Below are 20336 nucleotides of genomic sequence, written 5' to 3'. Positions count from 1 at the left end.
TGCATTGGCCAGAACTGGACATACTGTTCTATACTCTGCTGGTGAAGTCAAAACTGTAGGGTTTGTGAGCCGGAGCTGATTGTGAGTGGTTGTCATTGTGTTGCCATAGAGGGCTACGATACCATATTACTGAAAAACAAACACACAAAACATCTACAGTGGAAATGGACAGTTTTTAGATTAACCATGTCACAGGCCTGTCAGTGTGTTTCTGAAAGCAAGGGCTATGATTACTATTAGCAATACCTTCTGGGAAATATGTCTGAAAGGCATTATGGGTACAATGTAACCCACTCTCGTTCCTGTTCTTAATTTTGGGAAACTCTGAATCAGCTGAGCCAACACATGAATGTATCTCCTTGTGCATAACTCTGTGTCAAAAAGTTTTTGTTCTTAGTTATTGATATCCATTTGTTTACTGTGGTACTGTTTTTGTGATGGTTGCTATGGCTTTTGATCATGTGACGCTGTACAGAATGAGTTATCCACAGTGTGACACACAGGGAGGCAACATCTCTCAGAATCAAAGCTGGATTTTAAAGAAAGAGAACTCAACGACTAAGGCTTTGACATCTCCAACCACTCATACAGGGAATCAGACCTGAAAAAATGTGTCTCAGGTCCCTCCCTTTCAGCACTGGTCTAGATTGAGGCTATAATCTCTGTGGGGGTGTGCCCTTGAATCCCACTTGTCATGTTACCATCCTGAGTGTGGATTGTATGAGGTCTGTATGAGGGAGTTCATAAAAGTGTTAAAGATTGCAAAAATACACAGATATCCTCATATCTACAATGTTTATTTACAGTGTGCCATTAATGCAAAATGACAATTGAGGTGACAAAAACAAAATTGTATAAGAATATAACAAACATAATTGCAATAAACAAATGAACAGACTTTAAACATATATGCAATCGTCAGTTTGCAAATTTACTTTCAGAAAAAATTGAAAACAACCAGTGTCTTCATACACTGCCAGCACTCTTCCTGGGAAATGCAGGCACTCAGGGGACTGAAGGGTAACATTTATAGGCGCTGTTAGCTTGAAAAAGATAAAGTTGTGACGCTATCGTGTTTCTGTTGCTGTCTAACAATCACAGTCTCTTAAGACCAAAGCAAACACTCTCACATCAACGATGGACTGTAGATGGACTGTAGCAGAAGCAGGGGTGTGGGTATTGAGCTAATTTTGTTTCTTTAATAAAGGGTTTATCACAAGGCAAACAGGCTCTGGCAGCTGTCTCAGAATTGGCCTGCTCCGGGTCTGGGCACTGAGATAAAGGATCTCTGGTTGCAGAGGAGAGGCGGAGGCGGGGAGGAGCTCTGGTCTTGCACGGCAGCAGGCTGGCAGTGGGATCTCTCGCAAGGCTTTCACAGCCACCTGCTGGGGGACAGAGGTCAGGTATCATGAGCACACAATATATTTAATTTCTTTCATATCTAAATTATTTTACAGGATTTGTAACTTTTGTAGATACTTTCGGGAAAGGGGATGTCCATTAGAGTATGAATCATATCCTGTATTTTTACATTTCTGTAAACACTAAAAGTAAACAACAACATCAAACCATTTGTTAACCCCCCTCCCCATTTTAAAAGTACAAATACAATGGGGGACACATTCTAATCTGAGTTAAATAAAAGTTTCTGCCAGTTGAAACAAAAACAAAACAGTGAGAAGGGAAATATATGAGGCTCAATATTATACTGTAAAGCTTAAGAATACAGACATATATTTGGCTTTAAAAAACCTAAAACAAATAAAGGCTATTTTTAGTGAAGACGACATATTGATATGTATTATTGTACGGTATAGTACTATAGCACTGTATTAATTGACAAGGTTAATTGACAGCGCTTACCCGACACAGGGAGAATAGCGCACATCCCTGTCCAAGGTGCTGAAATTAACTTCTTTCTTTTTCTTTCTTTCTTCTCTGTAATGTACACTGCATGTCTTCACACAGACGGAGGCTTTTGCTAAATGTTATGTTCTTGGCTCAGCTCAGAGGACAGGCTGGCTCTGTGCCCTTTTAAAAGGGACGCGTGTTTTCTCGGCCGAGAAACCGCTGGAGCGCATACGCTTGATGCTGGAGATGTGCTTCTTGATCAGGCCCTGGAATCGCTTCTTCGCAGGCTTGCTGGTGGGAGTGGGAGTGGGAGTGGCAGTGGGAGTGGGCGCTTGGGAGGTTGAGGTGGCTTTGCAAATGACATCCCAGGACACTGAGCGGGTGCAGCGAATACAATGTGCCAGGGGTTCCTCCTGCTCGGCCGGGGGTTGTTGCTCCTTAGAGCCGCCAACAGGGGATGAGCGGCTCCTGGAGAGGGAATAACTTTTCTTGCGGTGGGACAGCAGCATACGGATGTCTTGGGGGTCCTGCTCGAAGAAGAGGGACTCCTTCCTGCGGATGTTCGGGCTCTCCCCCAACGCCAGGAAGCCGTATGGGGTGGTGATCTTTGCCAGGTGGGGCAACGACAGGGCAGCCCGAGTGGCGGGGTCGGAATGGTCGGCAGCTCGCTCCAGTTCCAGGGGGAAGAACGACCCGTCAAACGACTGGAAGGACGCTTTCTTGCACAGAGTCTCCCTGCGCGCCGGCAGTCCTCTACGGGCACTGCAGGACTCAGGGGTGTTCCTGTTGGGTGGGGTGCAGCAGGGGACAGGCAGCTCAGGCGACGCACAGTCGGACTGCCCTCTCTCCCTGTTGTTGACTTGCACGAAGAAATGCTCCACCTCCAGTGAAGGTATGAAGAACTGGGGAATGCGGTCAGGCGTGACCACAACACTGAAGATGTCCTTGTTGCGGGCTAGTGGTCTCTCCTGGGCTGGAGTCTTGCTGCACTTCAGGCTGGTCCATGTGAGCACACTGTCCAGCGCCGTGCGCAGGGAGAGCTGGGAGCTGGCGGAGAGCATGCTGATGATCAGTCTGGATGTGTGGTCAGTGGATTCGCCCCCGGGCTCTTATACCCCGACCGGACCCAAGCCGCCCCTGGGGGATTGACGTCACAGCAACAAAACTATGCTGTCGCCAAGGCTGCAGGCAGATCGACTGCATTTATAATACAGGTGTTTTAAAGTCTATTTCGTTCTTTGCTTTTCTTTTTAAGCCGTGGCAACATTGATGCAGCAAGTAGTCGAGTATGCTTAGACTTTCAAAACTAAACCATCCGACTAAGCCACACGTTTATTTTAAAGAAGAGAAGCAAGCTCTCCCCATATCAAAATAGTATAAACGGCAATTCACATTCTTTTCATTTGGGGTTGATAACATAGTGTACAGAGTAGAATAAGACAAACAAGATTTGTACAAACAATATATTAAATCAATCAATTGCAGTATCACTTAAGCATATGCAATCAATGAACAACTAGTTTCAGATAGCTAACATAATTCGATTGCCTTATAATAGCAATGAAGGGCAGATTTGTAATCCAGCAATCGAACATTATTTTATGACGTATTATACTGTATATCATTTCTGGATAAAACAAATAAAATAAAATAAAAATGTTACAACTACTACTAATTAGAATAATAATAACAATGACATGCAATTAAGAGACTCATGAAGTAGGCTGGGGATATTTTTCGAGAGGGACATGGCAGCTACCAGACGAAGAGTTAAACAAACAAAAAGATGTAGACCAATCAAAACATTTACCTACTTTCAAATCACAAAGTACAAACCTGAATCGTATATCGTTTTAAAAGCAGATCAATTTGTATTAACTTGGGGGCAGTTTGGAAATGTTCTCATTCAGAAACAGCTGCTGGTTTGGTTTCATGTGCTGCAGAGGGGAAAGCAGTAGTCCCAGTGATGAGAGGATCTCTGCCCACATGGGGGGTTTGGTAATTAAGGTGAGAATGAAAAAAGGAAACATTTCCTTATTTGAATAAGATATCCTTACAAAGGAGGCACAACATAAGTATCTAATCCAAGCAGAAAGGCTTAAAAGGAGGATTACATTGCCCTTCCTGCTGTGCTCTGACCAGAAGTACAGGCTGAGGAGATACAGAGAATGGTAAACAGCAATTCAAAGCAGCACAGATGGCCCCTGTGGAGCCCAGACCTGCAGCCCACGTTGAGTGTGAATGTCCCCTCCCAGTAGGAGAGTAGGGGTGGAATCATACACTGTCAGGACACGTGTGCCACTCGGTCGCACTGGAGCTGTTGTGGTAATTCATCCCAGCACTGAGCAGCTGAGCCAGAGAAGCTAGGACATGTAAATCATGCACTTAAGCAATCAATAAGATGATATATTACATGATGATGATGCACTGCTATGTTGAAGGATACTCTTGCTCTGATGAGAACATTATAGACTTGAGAATACTATTCCAAGTTTACTATTAGACATGGCTGACAGGTTGTATTGTGAACAGTGCACGCCCAACTCCACGTGTGATCATGGAGTTGCTCTAAACAGTGGAAAGGTGCATGTGACTTGATGCATGCCTGCTCTTAAAACAAATAGTCTCCACCTTTCAGAGCTCTTCAGTGCTTTGATAAAAATGTCACATTGCTGAATGTGTGCAAAGGTGCAGATGGAGGTTTTGCCATCCGAAGTCTTGGTCACTCCACTTCAGTTCATTTGTATTAACAGCAAAAACAAACTACTCAGACCTTGTCCCACTTGTCCCACCTTATCCTCGGGGAGGGGAGGCCGAAGGGAAAGAGTCACTGGCCATTAGTGAGTCACTCAGCACTGACACGTGCACATTGTCTCTTCAAAGGCTGTTTTCTTTCAGATGATTAAATGTACTCCTGGCATTTTGAAAGGCTTTAATTTTTAATAGAAATCAGGGAATATTCCTCTTAATTAAATCTTCCAAACCACCTGAAAAAAAAAACAACAGTCAAGATGTCAGTGCAATGAGAGTTCATGTGAACACTGTTATCTGTGTATCTCTGTGTGGTGAGACAATGTGTTTGGAACAGAGTGTCCATGACTGATGAGATACAGTCCTGCTGCCCTTTTTGATGGACAACATGTGTATCCCTCTATCTCTCTATCTCTTTATCTCTCTAGCTCTCTAGCCTTGCAATAGCTTTCAGACCTTTCCAATGGTGTCCAATTTTGTTGAAATTACAAAATGATGCATACAATATTTTATTCAAAACTTAAATGCTCAAACTGAAAACATTTAAGGGTAAGATAAGTTACAGTCAAACTGAGCAGAACCTAAAGAGAAAAAAATACATATGTTAATTGCATAAGTATTCAGACCCCTCCAGTATTTGGTGGAAGCACCTTTGGCAGCAATTACAGCTGCAGGTCTTTTCATGGTAAGTCTTTACCAACTTTGTCCACTGGCTTGGTGCAATTTCTCCACATTCTTTTTTGCAGATTTACTCAAGCTCTCTGAAGTTGCTTGGGGATTGCATAAGCATAGCAGTTTTCATGTTTTTCCACTAGATTCACTATATGATTCAAGGCAGGACTTTGACTGGGCCACTCAAGGACATTCACTTTTGTATGCTTTAGATGCTCCAGTGTAGCTTTGGCTTTGGGCTTTAGATCATTGTCCTGTAGAAAGGTACATTTTCACCCCAGTCTTTAGCAGAATGAATCAAACTTTCCTTTCAATCCTAACAAGCTTTCCAGGCCCTACCGAGGAGAAGCTGCCACCACCCTCCTTGACTGTTTCAATTTGGTCTCATATTATTTGCAGAATCACTGCAGGTGCTTTGTTGCAAACTCCATATGGGCTTTGAGAAGGCTTCATTCTTGCCACCCTGCTCAGTTTGGTGGGGTGGCCTGATCTAGATAATGTCTGTGTGGTACAATGCACCTTCAATTTCTTGATGAGTACATTGTGCTCACAGGGATATCCATAGACTTTGATATTGTTTTTTTACCCTTCTTGTGCTTGTCAATATATTTATCCCTGACTTGCTTTGAAAGCTCCATGGTCTTCATGGTTGAGTCTGTGTTTGAAATTAATTACCTGACCAAGGAACCTGACAGAGACAGGTGTTTGTATTCTGAAACCATGAGATCCACTATTATTGTTGTAATAGGTGTGGTTTTATAGTGTTGAAAACAAGTGTGCAAACAAATAATCTCTGGCGCAACTTGAACAGTTTACTGCTGAGCCATTTTCACACTTGCAACCTGCTCTGCAGAATCACAAGCAGAGGGGCTGGGAGTCTAGTTGTGGTTAAACACACATACACTTCCATAGGGCTATAATTCTTAATCTCATCGAAATCAAGCTAAATAGCTGATTCTGATGCTAAAAGGCATCCTCAGCGCAGTCAGGGGATGAGAGAGACAGGCTTGCCTCAGTAAGTCCCTTTACTCCGAAACTAAGTTAAATGCTGCCCTCTTCTGGGTGAAACTGCTGCTATAGTAGCTTTTGCCAGTGTTGACAACTATAAAATGTTGTGTTCATCTCCAGGATTTACATGTACAGACTGTGGTTTTAGTGGGAGCAACGAAACAGAATGATTGAAAGAAACAATGAAAAGAATGATAATAAAAGCTGATTTAAATACACTATCTTTTTGTATAGATTGGACTGAAGCCAGAATGATACAATGCATTTCATAGACTATACTTTTTATATTATGACATAGAAAAAAACAAACAAGGAAAGTAATGTATTGAGGATGCAGTTGATTGTAATGGTGCTGTTAACAAGAAGTGATGCTGAGAGAAGCAGGGAATGGACCCTTTATTTTGTTTTTTATGTTTTCATAAGTGTAAGAAAGTCTCACACAGGACCAGGTACTTTTTGATACATTATAGCAGACCTCTGGGTCTATATCTGAGTCAGCCCACAGGTCACATTGAGCCACGATCCCACAGGGATCCCACAGGGGTCAGGGATGGGCCGGTGTTGAGAACATTGATAAACCCAGAAAAGGCCGAATCGCCTATGTGTCAGTGCAGAGTAATTGCTTCTGAAGAAAGGGGTGCCTCTTTTTCAGAAAATTGTCATAAAACTGGAAGTGTTGACTTTTATAGAGGTAGAGGTGTTCCCAGAGGAAATGTAAGTACCTTATTATTTACAGTATAAGAGAAAAGTAGGCTTTTATGTGCTCCGTGCATCTATATGCTAATGAGAAAGCACTTGACAGGAGTGTGGGCGGCAGGGATGGATTTACGAGATCATTCTAATGGTTCGCAGATCCATCTGATTTCTGCAGGCTTATGATTAATAGCGCTGAAATGAGCAAAGCTATTCTCCAGGTACATACATTGATTATAAACTCACAAATGGAAATCCTCCATTTGATATTTCAATATTGCCCACAGTGACAAATGAGCAGTAAATGCAATTCCATTAATTCTCCTGCAGTATTTTGTCCCTCAGAGACAACAATTGGTCTGGAATAAAACATTTAAAGTTTAAAGTAAAACAAGAAGAAAGTAAAGAGTTTTGTTAGAGTGCATGTGTGCTTACTGATTGTTTTGATTGGAAGATTATTTCCAGATAACACTTTCCTCCAAAAATAACTGCTGCAGTAGTAAATGTTAAAGGAAAATCTGATTTCTATTGAGATTTCTTGGAATACGTATCTATATTCTGGTGAAGGCCCAGTGGACACTCAGCCTGAGAGGGTACATCATCAGTGAACAACACAAGGCAGAACAGTCAATCAGCTCTCTGTGAGAATAAGAGCAAATTCTCCCCACAGAGTTGTCCGGAGGCCATCTTGAGAATGTAAGCATAATTGAAGTAATGCATTACCATATATTTGCCAATTGTCTATTAAGTTTAGTTTATACTTAATCATAATCACAGTCAAGCAACTGAGGACAGATACAGACCATCGTTTAACTGAAATGATAATGATCACTTTGATCCTGAGAACAATTCAAAATGTTTTTGTTTGTTTTTGTTTCTGTCTTCATTCCTCATAACCAGCAGAGGGCTCTCCTCTCCACCAATTGCTCTGTCGTATTTTGTGCAGTGGTCTCAGTGAGCAGACTGGGCATGTGCCGTTCCTGGACTATCACATTAAAACATTCTGGGAGCGGACAGAGCTTTAGAGACATCCATTAAAGTACATAAACAGAATACTTCAACTGAGTGTTAAAACCTTTCCTTATCTGATACTCTTAATTACTGCAAGGCAATATGACACTAAAATAACTCAATTTCTATGCTTCCTTTTCATTTTAGGGGCAGCTTTAGAGCCCTGTCCCATCCCAAACTGTCAAAGGGATAATGTGATAATAGCTGGATCCAGGTCTGGGCAATAATGTGGCCTTGATTTTTTTTTTTTTTTTAAATCAATGCAACCCTTTTCTCCAGATGCTTAGCTGCAAAAAGGTTTTGAAGAGGTTAGTAATCTCAGTTTTTTCCAGGCACACAGTATCTTTTCCCTTCTTCTTTTCCCAAATGTGGTTGTACAACCTGTTTTCTCTGAAATGCAACTTTCTTCTCCTGTGGCACTTGGGCTGTGATGTAGTGGCAGTGTCTGACTGTCTGTGTGTTTTCTCCAGTTCGGTAATGTGTCCCCGACGTCCCCAGGGGCGGTGTGTCTGGACTGCGCGAGTCAGCCGGCTTTTGGAATGGATTTGTTTCATTATGAAATCCAGTCACCGCATCTCTTGAATTATTAACACTCACTTCAAAGGGAAAGATGCTTCCAGGCTTCCATCTTCATAACAATTTTTTTTCTCTCTCTTTACGCTTTTTCCCCCTCATAGCAGTCAAACTGTGAAAATGTACAATTAGACTTGATAGAAAATGTTCAGAAACACATCACAGCTTTAATGGGAGCTGTCTGACCTCCAGGGAGAGAGCAAATCCCAAGAACCAGCACTGTACCATTCACTGCCCACAGCCAGGGCAAAAAGCTGGAGATACAGAGTAGACAGTTAGATACTAAGTTGCAAAAAGCAAGTTACATAAGACTGATACTGATCAATTGTAACTTTCAGCTCCAAACTGAGGAATGGTAATTGCTCAAACATGGGTGTTGCCTCTTAAGAAATAATTATGTAACAAATTAAAAGTTAGCTGTGATGTAAAATGTCACAAAATCCTTAGCTAGTGTAACTATAATACCGGCGAGCAATGCCACCAAATGCAGATGCAGATTATTTCAGTTAGAATATCAACATAATTATAAAATACTCTTGCTATGCAACTCCTCAGCAGCAGGGTTCCTGTTTAAAGCTGAGAACATCAATAGAGAACATGCCTGTAAAGGGTGAGGCTACAGTGACTGAAAAAATGTGCAGAACTACTAAGCTTCAAAAGGAACAAATATGTACCAAGATATCTTAAAATACCAACTGTATGAATAGATAAAAACTAAAATAGTATGACTACGTATGCATTGTATTGTAAAAACATTGCAATGAGATCAATGGATTTTAAAGAGGCTCTCTACATTTTGGTAGTGTGTCTCTGTGCTCGTAAAAAAAGGCTGAAATTAATATTCATTGACATACATTTGCCAGCATGCTGTGTGCAGCAAAAGTGCACATCTCTGCAGGTTTTCGAAATCAAGGAGCAGGAGATGAGTTTGAAACAGCTTGTCGGTTTTAATTAACCTCCAGGTCACTCACATCATCTGGCTGTCCTTGATGGTGTCCCTGCCCCGGCGTTACAAACTGAATTAAAACAAATTAAAATAAATAAATACTCAACTTGTCTCCAGGACAGCCATACTCAGGTTATTTTTTCCCCCTCCCATATAGATGTGCACACACCCTACTGATCCAGTAAGAAAGATTTATATATAAAACTATTATTTCTGGTCCTGTCACACGGGATTAGCTACCTTTTTGCTTCATACAGTCTGTCCATTGAAGTGCCACCATTTTGTGTGACTATTTCAGTATCCAGATGTTTTCAACTATTCTATAAGTGAGGAATCAAGGACTCTCTGAACCACATCTCCAATAACTGTCCAATACATGCATTCCCTGGAGCAACAGCAGAAATTCACCTTGCTACCCTGCATGCTATTGACAGCCTGTCTCACCTTACCACAGTGCTGTAAATATTGCTTGTGTACTGCCAAATGCAATTACTGTAGAAGACTATTTGAGCACAATGACATATTGTAATGTATGTATCCTGTCTGTAAAGGGGAAGTTCCTGACAGTCCACAAATGAACCACAATATCACCTGCTGGTGGTTTTCTTAAAGCTCTTTGCTCTGGCTCCTCTGGCTGTGGGATCAGGCCAGCCCCATTTAATCTGTCCTCACTGTGGCTGTGAAGGGAGACAAGCAGGGGAAAAGTCAGGGGGAGGAATCTGGAGCCTGCATGGAAAAAGGGCTGATTAACACAGCGTAGCAGGCACTTCCTTCCAGCATTCTCCCCGAAGGGAAAATCAACCAACAGGGTCTGCAAATACACTGCAGGCTCAGAGCCATTCTCCACTTGTGTCCAAACGCACATGAATTTCATCCATTTGAATTACTAGCAGAACTCTTTCATCGTGACAGCGCATAATTCCATTTCTATTAACTCTGCGTGTACTGCAGTCATCAGTCAGTGTCTCGACCACTTCGCCGCATAGGAAATAGGTCCGTCGCTCACGCAATCACTCAATCTTTCATCTCTGCGACCGACATTATTGTAAATATTTTGCCCCCTGTTATAGTAAATTCACATCGCATTTGATTCTTGACTTTAGGAGCCGAAATACATTGGATTAGAAAGCTCCAGGGAAGGAAGCACACAGCTCCTCCTCACAGGGCAGTGGTGCCCAACCCTTTCCCATGGCAGTACAGCGTGAAATTCACTTAATTAACCCTCAATCATTTAACTGACCTTGCAGCAGGAGATTACTTGAATAATTAAGGACAGATTGCAACAAACATGTGCAATGGAATGGCTGAGCTGGGGTTGTGACCTCCTAGACCACAGCAGCAGGTGATACAGTGAGGGAAAAAAGTATTTGATCCCCTGCTGATTTTGTACGTTTGCCCACTGACAAAGAAATGATCAGTGTATAATTTTAATGGTAGGTGTATTTTAACAGTGAGAGACAGAATAACAACAAAAAAATCCAGAAAAACGCATTTCAAAAAAGTCTCCAGACCTTAATCCCATAGAAAATCTGTGGAGGGAGCTGAAGGTTCGAGTTGCCAAACATCAGCCTCGAAACCTTAATGACTTGGAGCGGATCTGCAAAGAGGAGTGGGACAAAATCCCTCCTGAGATGTGTGCAAACCTGGTGGCCAACTACAAGAAACGTCTGACCTCTGTGATTGCCAACAAGGGTTTTGCCACCAAGTACTAAGTGGAAGGGGTCAAATACTTATTTCCCTCAGTAACATGCAAATCAATTTATAACTTTTTTGAAATGTTTTTTTCCTGGATTTTGTTGTTGTTAAAATACACCTACCATTAAAATTATAGACTGATCATTTCTTTGTCAGTGGGCAAACGTACAAAATCATCAGGGGATCAAATACTTTTTTCCCCTCACTGTATATACCTGCATTGAACACAGCAATTAACAGGACAGTGGAAATCTCCTGCTCAGACACTGTACACTGGCTCAGTAATAACAGCAAGCAGTTATCTTCCCACAGCCAGTGCTGTAGTAACAAATAAGAGACCACAGGAGGGAATATGAAGACCAACGAGCTCACTCTGATCTTTTATGTATATATTCAGATTTGTCAGCTATTGTTATCCAAGTATCCATAAGGTATACAATTATTTAAAATCGCAGCGCATCTAGAACACCATAATATAGTACATCCAGCTTACACAGAATTATTTCAGCATGGGGCAATGGGCGTGGCTCAGATACTCACACTCAGAGTTAATACAACACAGCTTGTATAAGCTAATAAAGGCTAACACAATGAAACCACTGGAAATGCATTCTCTGGAGCGATGAATCGCACTTTACCATCCGGCAGTCCGATGGATGAATCTGAGTTTGGCGGATGCCAGGAAAACGCATGTCTGAATGCATAATGCCAAATGTAAAGTTTAGTAGAGGAAGAATAATGGTCTGGGGCTGGTTTTCATGGTTTGGGCTCGGCCCCTGAGTTTGGGTATACTTTTCACACTTTGTACAAAATTAATCTTTATCCAGTGACTTTTTGAATAAAGCATTAGCATGAAGTGAAAATGTCTATTCTTGGTAGAATCAATTTATTTGAAATCCTTACAGGATAAATTGAAATTAAATGTCAACTCATCAAACAAAAAATAAACCAAATGTGTTCATTAAAAAGTATGTCCATAGCTACAATTAACAAAATAGTTGCAGCCCTTTGCTAGTCTCATCCTTGTAATACAGCAAACAGAAAGGAAATGGAAGATTGTTCACTGGAATTAACATTAATATAACGGCACCAAAACCAACAATCACATACAACAAACTGTTTATCATAAGAGATTCATATAATAGACTTAATTTCAAATAGGACATTCCACCCAATATTCACCCCCCCACCCCATTTCTCTGGTGTATCTTGTTAGACTACCATAACACAAACTTTTTTCTCTGGCAAAAAAAAGAAGAAGCATAAAAATGAGAAACCCTAATTGAAATAAAAACTTCTACACCACAGTAACTTAGGGTATACCTAGTCAGGGTACAGGGACTAGGATATTGTTATGCTAATTTGTTATTTTGTTATTTATGTTATTGTGACTTATGTTGATTGTGTCACATTTTGATACAATACTTTATGAAAGTTACTATATCAATGCATTAACATGAAACTTTAAACAAGCAGTCAGAATGATATATTCAAGTATAGCAACCTGAATCAATCATGACTCCACTTCATTTATCAGGGGTTCAGAGCTTAGTCATGAAACACTGTAATGATTTTTTTTTCTCTTCAGCAAATACAGTAAATTACTTTTGCTCGACTGGGTCGCTTTGTCAAAGACATCTAACTCATCTGTAAAGCAAAAAGGCTTGAACTGAAATGAAGTGGCAATGGAGCAGGAGAGTATTAATGTCAGCTAAACACATAGATCCACAAGCCACTAAGAAAGAGAAATGTGCATTTCGTCCTTGAAGAGGCAAAATGTAATTTAATTTTTCTGTAGCAGAACATTTCTTGTGCAATACTGCCCCTGTCTTACAAGGACAGCAATTCAGTGCTGCTCACCTTCATACGTCTAGAACTCAGTGGACAGCTCTGAACCACTTTGGGGGATTTTTCCCAGTGTACAAAGAAGAGAGGACACACTGCATGTAAACCACAAGCAGCCTTTTCAACAATTATAAGTAATTCACAGCTAGCTATTTTTTTCTAGGAAGTATGCAGCTGTCAATACACAAAGAGGAACTGGTATGAGAAAGGGTTAAACACTGCTGTGTGATGACTGAGCTACTCAGGTGCTCAGCGAGACACACTGGCAGCACTACCACTGGGTCTAATTTAGGCTCGGCCTGGAACACAGAAGGTAAGATATTATCAGTAATCGCAATCCAGATCATCATGAAATTAAACAATATAAGCAATTGATGCATACAGTGACCCAGGATCTCTTTCTTTGTCACACTGAAACGTCTTTATAATGAGCATATCAGTAAAAAAGAAACCAGTTCTGATGAGCACAACAAGGCAGGGCATTACCCCCCTCACCAACAGTGCCCTCCCTACAGGACCAGGCATTCCCCAGGCTGGGACACAGACATCATGGTTAGGTAGTGAGCATTAGGGCGGTGTCCCTGGCTGTAGCTGAGTAACACAGCACTGTAACTGCAGAGCAGTGACTAAATAATGATCTGTAATGCTTAGATTGTCTCATGCATGCATACATACAAACACACACACACACACACACACACACACACACACACCTTTGAACACGACTGGAGGCTGTGATAGGTAATGATGATCTGATTTTGTATCCTTGCTTGCACTCTCCCTCTCTCTCCCTTTCTCCCTCTCTCTCTGTCTGTCTTTCTCTCACCCCATTGAGGAACCAGCTAAATCCTCCACAAAAAGAAACGTGCCTGCCAACAGCTCCATATTCAGAAAACCCTGCTGTTTAAAACCAAAGTGTTGTGATTTCGTATTCTGCCCAGGCGGGAGTCATTTTCCAGGACGATACCACATTGTGTTTTATTGCCTGGAGATGCAGTTAGGATGAACCTCCCGCAGCCAGGCAGTTACAATAATTGATGAGCTTGTTCTGCAATTCCTCGGAGAAAAGGCCGTGATTTCAGACACAGGTTCGTCAGAACTGCGTCAGCGTCGGAGGAGCAGGGGGGGACGCAGAGCCAAGCCAAGCCGACGCCTCAGAGACATTTGGAGCGCAGCGAGTACGCGGAGAGCACAGCGACTGAGGGATCAAAGGAAAAGGAGTCCTAGTTGGTTATTCATTTAATGGAAAGGGCAGTTTTTAGAATAGCACAATAGCCAGTGTCAGTTGATCGCAACACACGCTTTCACAGGGCGCAAAGAAAAGGTTGATTTGGCGGAAGGACTCAAGCGCTCTGACGATCAGGATCGCTGGAATCTCGCAGTGCCTTTTCAGCACCTTGGACAGAGCCCGGCGCATCATGGCCCCTGTGGCGGCGGATGGAGCGCAGTTCGGTAAGTGCGCCGGTGCGGGACTCGGTGCGGGACTCGGTGCGGGGTGACTGAGAGAGACCTGGCAATAGAGAGGTATCACCCGTGATCTGCAACGCAGGAGTACATTTATTTATTATTCATTTATAATATGTATTCATTTGTAAAGTGCTTCATCCTTGTCTTACCCAGGGACGTGATTTGCAGGTCTATTTTCGACTGTATATCACCACATAAATATATCACGTTCCGTATTGTTGTATTACTTGTATCACTTCATATTTATTTCTTACGCTTTGTATTCAAATGCATTAATGCTTTTTTTATATATTTAAAATGACGTAACAAAATATACACATACATAGATAGATTGTACGGTGCATGTGATTGCATTTCTTAAGTTTTTCATATTTAATGGATCCCCTGCTGTTGAAAGATAGTGTAAGAACCACAGTGCACACGCCGTTGTTATTTTTACCCAGCCTGTAAATGAAAGACCTGCATCAGATGGTAATTAGAATGTGGATTTTGGCGTGGCTGTTTGGGAGATTGTGCAATTCTGAGTCACTCAAGATGCTATCTGTGCTGTATTACCTACACTAGAGGACCAGCTGTCTTAGAGGAGCTGCGCATAATTTCTGTAACGCCCTTACCAGCAGGGATCAGTACTGTAGTGACACAAAGGGAGGACAGTCTTAGAAGTCAAAGAGTCTGGACCTGACTGTCCTAAACAGGATATGGAAAGGTAGATAGACAGTAGAAAGATATAGACTGGGAAACTTATATAAAGGGTTAGATATGAAATGTAGATGTGTACAATGCTAATTGTTCATCTCCCATATTTGTTCAGCTGTTAAGGAGTTATACAATCTCCAATACAGTGCATTTGCGATACAATTATATCACAAATATATATATATATATATATATATATATATATATATATATATATATATATATATATATATATATGTGTGTGTGTAATACATTTCAATTGACAGAAAGACAGCAGAGAGTAGACTGCATATGCAGAACTGACACAGTGAGTTGATATAGCACCCTTACATAATTAGAGAATTGTTTCAAAATGATTGAAAAATAAATTATATTAAAAAAATCAATTATATACACACACATACATATATACACACATGTACATACACACATGTATATAGACAGATAGACAGATAAAGGTATATATCATTGTTTAAAATGCAATGAGGTAAAAATGACAAAAATATAATTTTCTATGAGGGTAACCATAGATACTCATTTAATAGTATTAAAAATGTTCATAATACAATATATTTAAAATGTACAAGAAGTGAACATTTGGACACAAGATCTGAATATAATGGAATCACAGAGAGTTGGAGAGATAGATAAGCAAAATAGACTCCAAATGTCTGTGCAATTCAATCTCTTGCAGCAGTTGAAATGCATACACATTTTTCCCAATATTTTTTTTGGCTCTAGTTCCAAAGAGTTCACAAGTGTCTCTTGTCTTGTTTTGCAGCTGAGGTGCCAGCAGCAGTTGGAATTATAAGCGCCTTCGGACTGGTTTTCACCGTCTCCGTGTTTGCATGGATATGCTGCCAGCGCAAGTCCACCAAATCCAACAAAACACCCCCATACAAGTTTGTGCACATGCTGAAGGGGGTGGACATTTACCCCGAGAGCCTGAACAACAAGAAGAAGTTTGGGGCTGATGAGAAAACAGAACTGACCAAAGCCACTCCTAGCCCATCCAGCACCAAAACTGCTCTCCACCTGGACCTGGAGAAGCGGGACCTCAATGGAAACTTCACCAAGCCTCATCCAAAGGTCCGTAGCTCCCCTGAGTTGGAGCTGCCCTCTCCACACCACTGCTTCACTGAAGAGGGGAGGGAGCTGGCCACACCTGAAAGCACCCCTTCCATCAAGGCCCTCACGCCTGCTGAAAAGCCACCGGACAGGGAAGCTGGGCTGGGCACACTCTTCTTCTCACTTGAGTACAACTTTGACAAGAAAGCCTTCATTGTCAACATCAAGGAGGCCCATGGGCTCTCCGCCATGGATGAGCAGTCCCTGACCTCAGACCCCTACGTCAAGATGACCATCCTGCCTGACAAGAAGCACAAGGTGAAGACCCGCGTGCTGAGGAAGACCCTGGACCCCGCCTTTGACGAGACCTTCAGCTTCTATGGGATCCCCTACAGCCGTGTGTCTGAGCTGGCGCTGCACTTCATGGTGCTGAGCTTCGACCGTTTCTCTCGGGATGACATCATCGGGGAGGCATTGGTGCCCCTGGCCGGGATTGACCTCTCTGATGGGCGTGTCCTCATGACCCGTGACATCGTCAAGCGCAACATTAGGGTAAATAAAAGACACACACAGTTTCTAAACTGTAGGGACAAATTCACATATTCTGTTGTAGTTAACACACACACATACTACTGTAGGGAAAAGATGCACATTCTATTGCAATTGAAATATACACACATCTCCTGTACCACAGCACACAAGCGCACACAATATTGCAGTTACAGCACACACTCATATACTCCAATCTATATGCTCCACTTTATAATTATTGTGGGGCAAATACACACACACTACTGTGGCACAAATAACCATGCATAAATAACAAATTGCATTCTGTATCAATTTCACCTTTCATTTCCATAGATGTAATTTCCAATGCTGCAACAGTGCTTCAAAAACAGCTTGAAAATACCCAGCAATGATTGATAGAGACTATTAGGCACCCTCAGACTGCCTCAGAGAAAAAAGGAACAGCTTGTTATTTCATCTCTTGGAGAGCCTTTTCTCAATCCCAAGTTAAGCATAGCTGCACACATTTAAAACGGTGTGGCTCACACTGTGCATGCTGAATCTAAATTATGTTTCGTTTTTTTTATGGTTTGCAAGACGAAGAAGCATGTACATAACCCAGAAATAATATTAACATACTTATAGTGGTTAGAATATATTAATACAGGTGGCACAATTAACATCGCTGCTCCACTCACTGCAATATGTTCAACTATCTGTCAGGATATCTGTATCCGACTGTTTTGACAGGAGTAGATTTTTGTCAAATGCATAATCATAGCCATAATAGCAGCATAATAGCAACACATATGTCAATTATCCATCATCGGTGTCTGAATGTGTCAGTTACTTAATTATACAGGTGCACTAATGAATACTGAAGCTGTATGTATTGCACGTTCACATGTTTAAGAGGGATGTCCTGTGTGGTTCTAGAATACAAACCCCCTTGAACAATCATGCTTTCCCACTGTGTCAGTTACAGGAGGGTCACCACGAGAAACGCACTTCACAAACTCAACATTCATAACATCCACTTCACAACTACGCACTCCACTGGCTTTTTATTCATGACCTGGAAAATAAATGACACATACTTATCAGCTTTGAATGTTGGATATTCCAAAACATTTCAGCTTAGAATAGTTAAACAACATGCTATGAACAAAGTTGAAGTTCTTCTTCTTCTTCTAGATGAATAGATAGACAGATAGATTTTCAGTTAGATAGATAGATCCATAGACAAAGATATTGTTGGCACATAGAGAGAGATATGTAGGATGTTGGCTGTTTTGTCTCTTTGTGCCCTCTTCGTGACTGAGTGTTACCTATGCTCCCAATGTGTTCCCTCTGGGGATTAGAAAGAGCTGGGGGATGCAGACTGTGTTCTGACTGTCCTCTCTTTCTTCGGTTGTGTTACAGAAATGTGTGGGCCGTGGGGAGCTCCTGGTGTCCCTGTGCTACCAGTCAACCACCAGCACTCTGACTGTTGTGGTCCTGAAGGCACGCCACCTACCCAAGCCTGACTCCAACAACCTGTCAGGTATGACACATCCACAACCACAGCACGCTGATATTGGGCACTGAAACAACGGTCTGCTTAACAAATCAAGGTCACAGTCTAGAAGGGTTTTATAGGACTATTTACATCAGTATCAGTTTAAGACCTGGAAAAAAAAAGCCAAATTGGTCCTCTTAAGAAAATGGGAATTGGGAAATGAGATTTCAATTTGATAAAAGTAGGCGTCCTTTGCACCACGCACAGAGTTGATGAACCCTGCTTATATATAATTGATTAATGGCAAATGATTTCATAGTATATTTGCATTTCATTAAAACCTTTCAGCAGGGCTAATTGAGAGAGTGCATTTTTTATGCATTGTCACACTAATGGTTATAGCAGGATTCTGACAAGAATGATTGCATTTGCTCCTTATTTCAATATGTTCACATGCTATTCAGCCTCAGCCATATTGTATAGACCTTGGTCCGAGTTATGTGTGTATTCTCAAGGCCAGATTGTCCTGAGATGAACCAGAATGTGGCTATTTAATACATACGAACACAAGATACAAGTTTTTAATTTGCGATTCGTGAATAGGTCAACATTTGGATTGGGTCTAGACCACAGTGTCTTTAAAGCTCATTCCCTCCAGTCCTCCTGTCAGCGCTTTAAGACTGACAGCTGCTTTTCCCTCCTCCATCCACACAGACCCCTACGTGAAGGTGAACCTGTACCAGGGCAAGAAGCGTGTGTGCAAGAAGAAGACCCATGTGAAGAAGTGCTCTCCCAACCCGGTCTTCAACGAGCTCTTTGTGTTCGACGTGCCCTCTGAGGCGGGGCTGTGCGACACCAGCGTGGAGCTACTCCTGCTCGACTCGGACCGCCTGGCCCGCAACCAAGTGATCGGGCGGCTGCTGCTCGGCGCCAACACAGAGGGGACAATGGGCGAGCACTGGCGTGAGATCTGCGACCACCCGCGGAGACAGATCGCCAAGTGGCACACACTCACCGATGGCTAGCGGCACCACGGGCCTCCCACTCCCCCACACCTCCAGATCTTCATCGCAACCATCTGCTGATAGACCAGCCCAGGCTCATGAGGCCAGAGGGAGGTTAATTAATTATCCACTCATTGATTGATCACATTATTGGGTTCAGCGCCTCAAGGAAGAGTCAGTGAACCTGACCATCAACTATCCAAAGATAGTCACTGATTTCTCAATAATGGTACTCCATGTTCACCCAATACATCTCAACCTTGTATAGCTGATTGTCTAATTATTATTATTATTATTATTATTATTATTATTATTATTATTATTATTATTATTATTATTATTGTGAACTGTTCTTGGAAAGAAACTTTAAAGATACATAAAATGCATTCTTCTATAATATAATGCTGTTAAAATCTCTCTATCTCTCTATCTCTACCTTTCTATCTATTTTTATTTATTTATTCATTTATAAATTAATTAATTTTGTATTTTTATGATTGTTTGGAATTTTCTGAGTTTTGTAAGTAAAAGTGGTATTTCATATTTCATGCCAATTGGAAAGCAGCCTAAATTAGGCGATTTCAATGCTGCAGTTGGTTCCTGAGATACCCGGAGAGAGTGTGTATGAGGTGGGACGGAACGAGTGCAGTCGAGAGGAAGAGGTCGAGTGAGAGATTCTGTCCTGTAAACTGTGAGCACAAAAGCAGTCTGACAATGTATATGTACCTTAATATAAACCATGTCCAGTTCTGAGAACACAGCCGTCTTGAAATGGAGTGATTTATTTGTGCTCAGTTTGCAGTTTCTGAATGCGTGGGCTGAACCAGAACTGATGCCCGGTGGTGTTACTGTCATAGAATAGGAAGACACAGAAAATGGGTTGAATGGATTGACACATGTATCACATGAACAAGGCGAGAGCCGCGATAAAAAAGTAAAGTACCATGTGTGTTTCAGTGCTATCTTTTACCTTGGAATACACAGTAGACGGTGTGTCACTCATCTCGCTCCACTCATATTGGTGTAAATCCACATCCACACATTTGTA

General features: G+C 41.7%; 2 protein-coding genes across 2 annotated transcripts; one reads left to right on the top strand and one right to left on the bottom strand.

Annotated features, from left to right (window-relative positions):
- Positions 1–801: 801 nt before the first annotated feature.
- LOC136766994 (C2 calcium-dependent domain-containing protein 4A-like) lies at positions 802–2974 on the bottom strand. The gene is made up of 2 exons (XM_066720965.1): positions 1864–2974; positions 802–1385 (listed from the first exon to the last, which is right to left on the bottom strand). Exon 1 carries the CDS (start codon positions 2910–2912, stop codon positions 2007–2009), a length of 906 nt encoding a protein of 301 aa, XP_066577062.1. The 5' UTR covers positions 2913–2974; the 3' UTR covers positions 802–1385; positions 1864–2006.
- A 10912-nt stretch (positions 2975–13886) lies between these two features.
- syt4 (synaptotagmin IV) lies at positions 13887–20048 on the top strand. Its single transcript, XM_066719868.1, has 4 exons — positions 13887–14497; positions 15990–16828; positions 18209–18329; positions 18999–20048. The coding sequence occupies exons 1-4, from the start codon at positions 14464–14466 to the stop codon at positions 19307–19309; spliced, it is 1305 nt and encodes a 434-aa protein (XP_066575965.1). The 5' UTR covers positions 13887–14463; the 3' UTR covers positions 19310–20048.
- Positions 20049–20336: the final 288 nt, after the last annotated feature.

This window comes from Amia ocellicauda, chromosome 13, assembly GCF_036373705.1.
Source record: "Amia ocellicauda isolate fAmiCal2 chromosome 13, fAmiCal2.hap1, whole genome shotgun sequence".
Lineage (NCBI taxonomy): Eukaryota > Metazoa > Chordata > Actinopteri > Amiiformes > Amiidae > Amia > Amia ocellicauda.
This window is presented reverse-complemented; position numbering and strand designations above follow the sequence as displayed.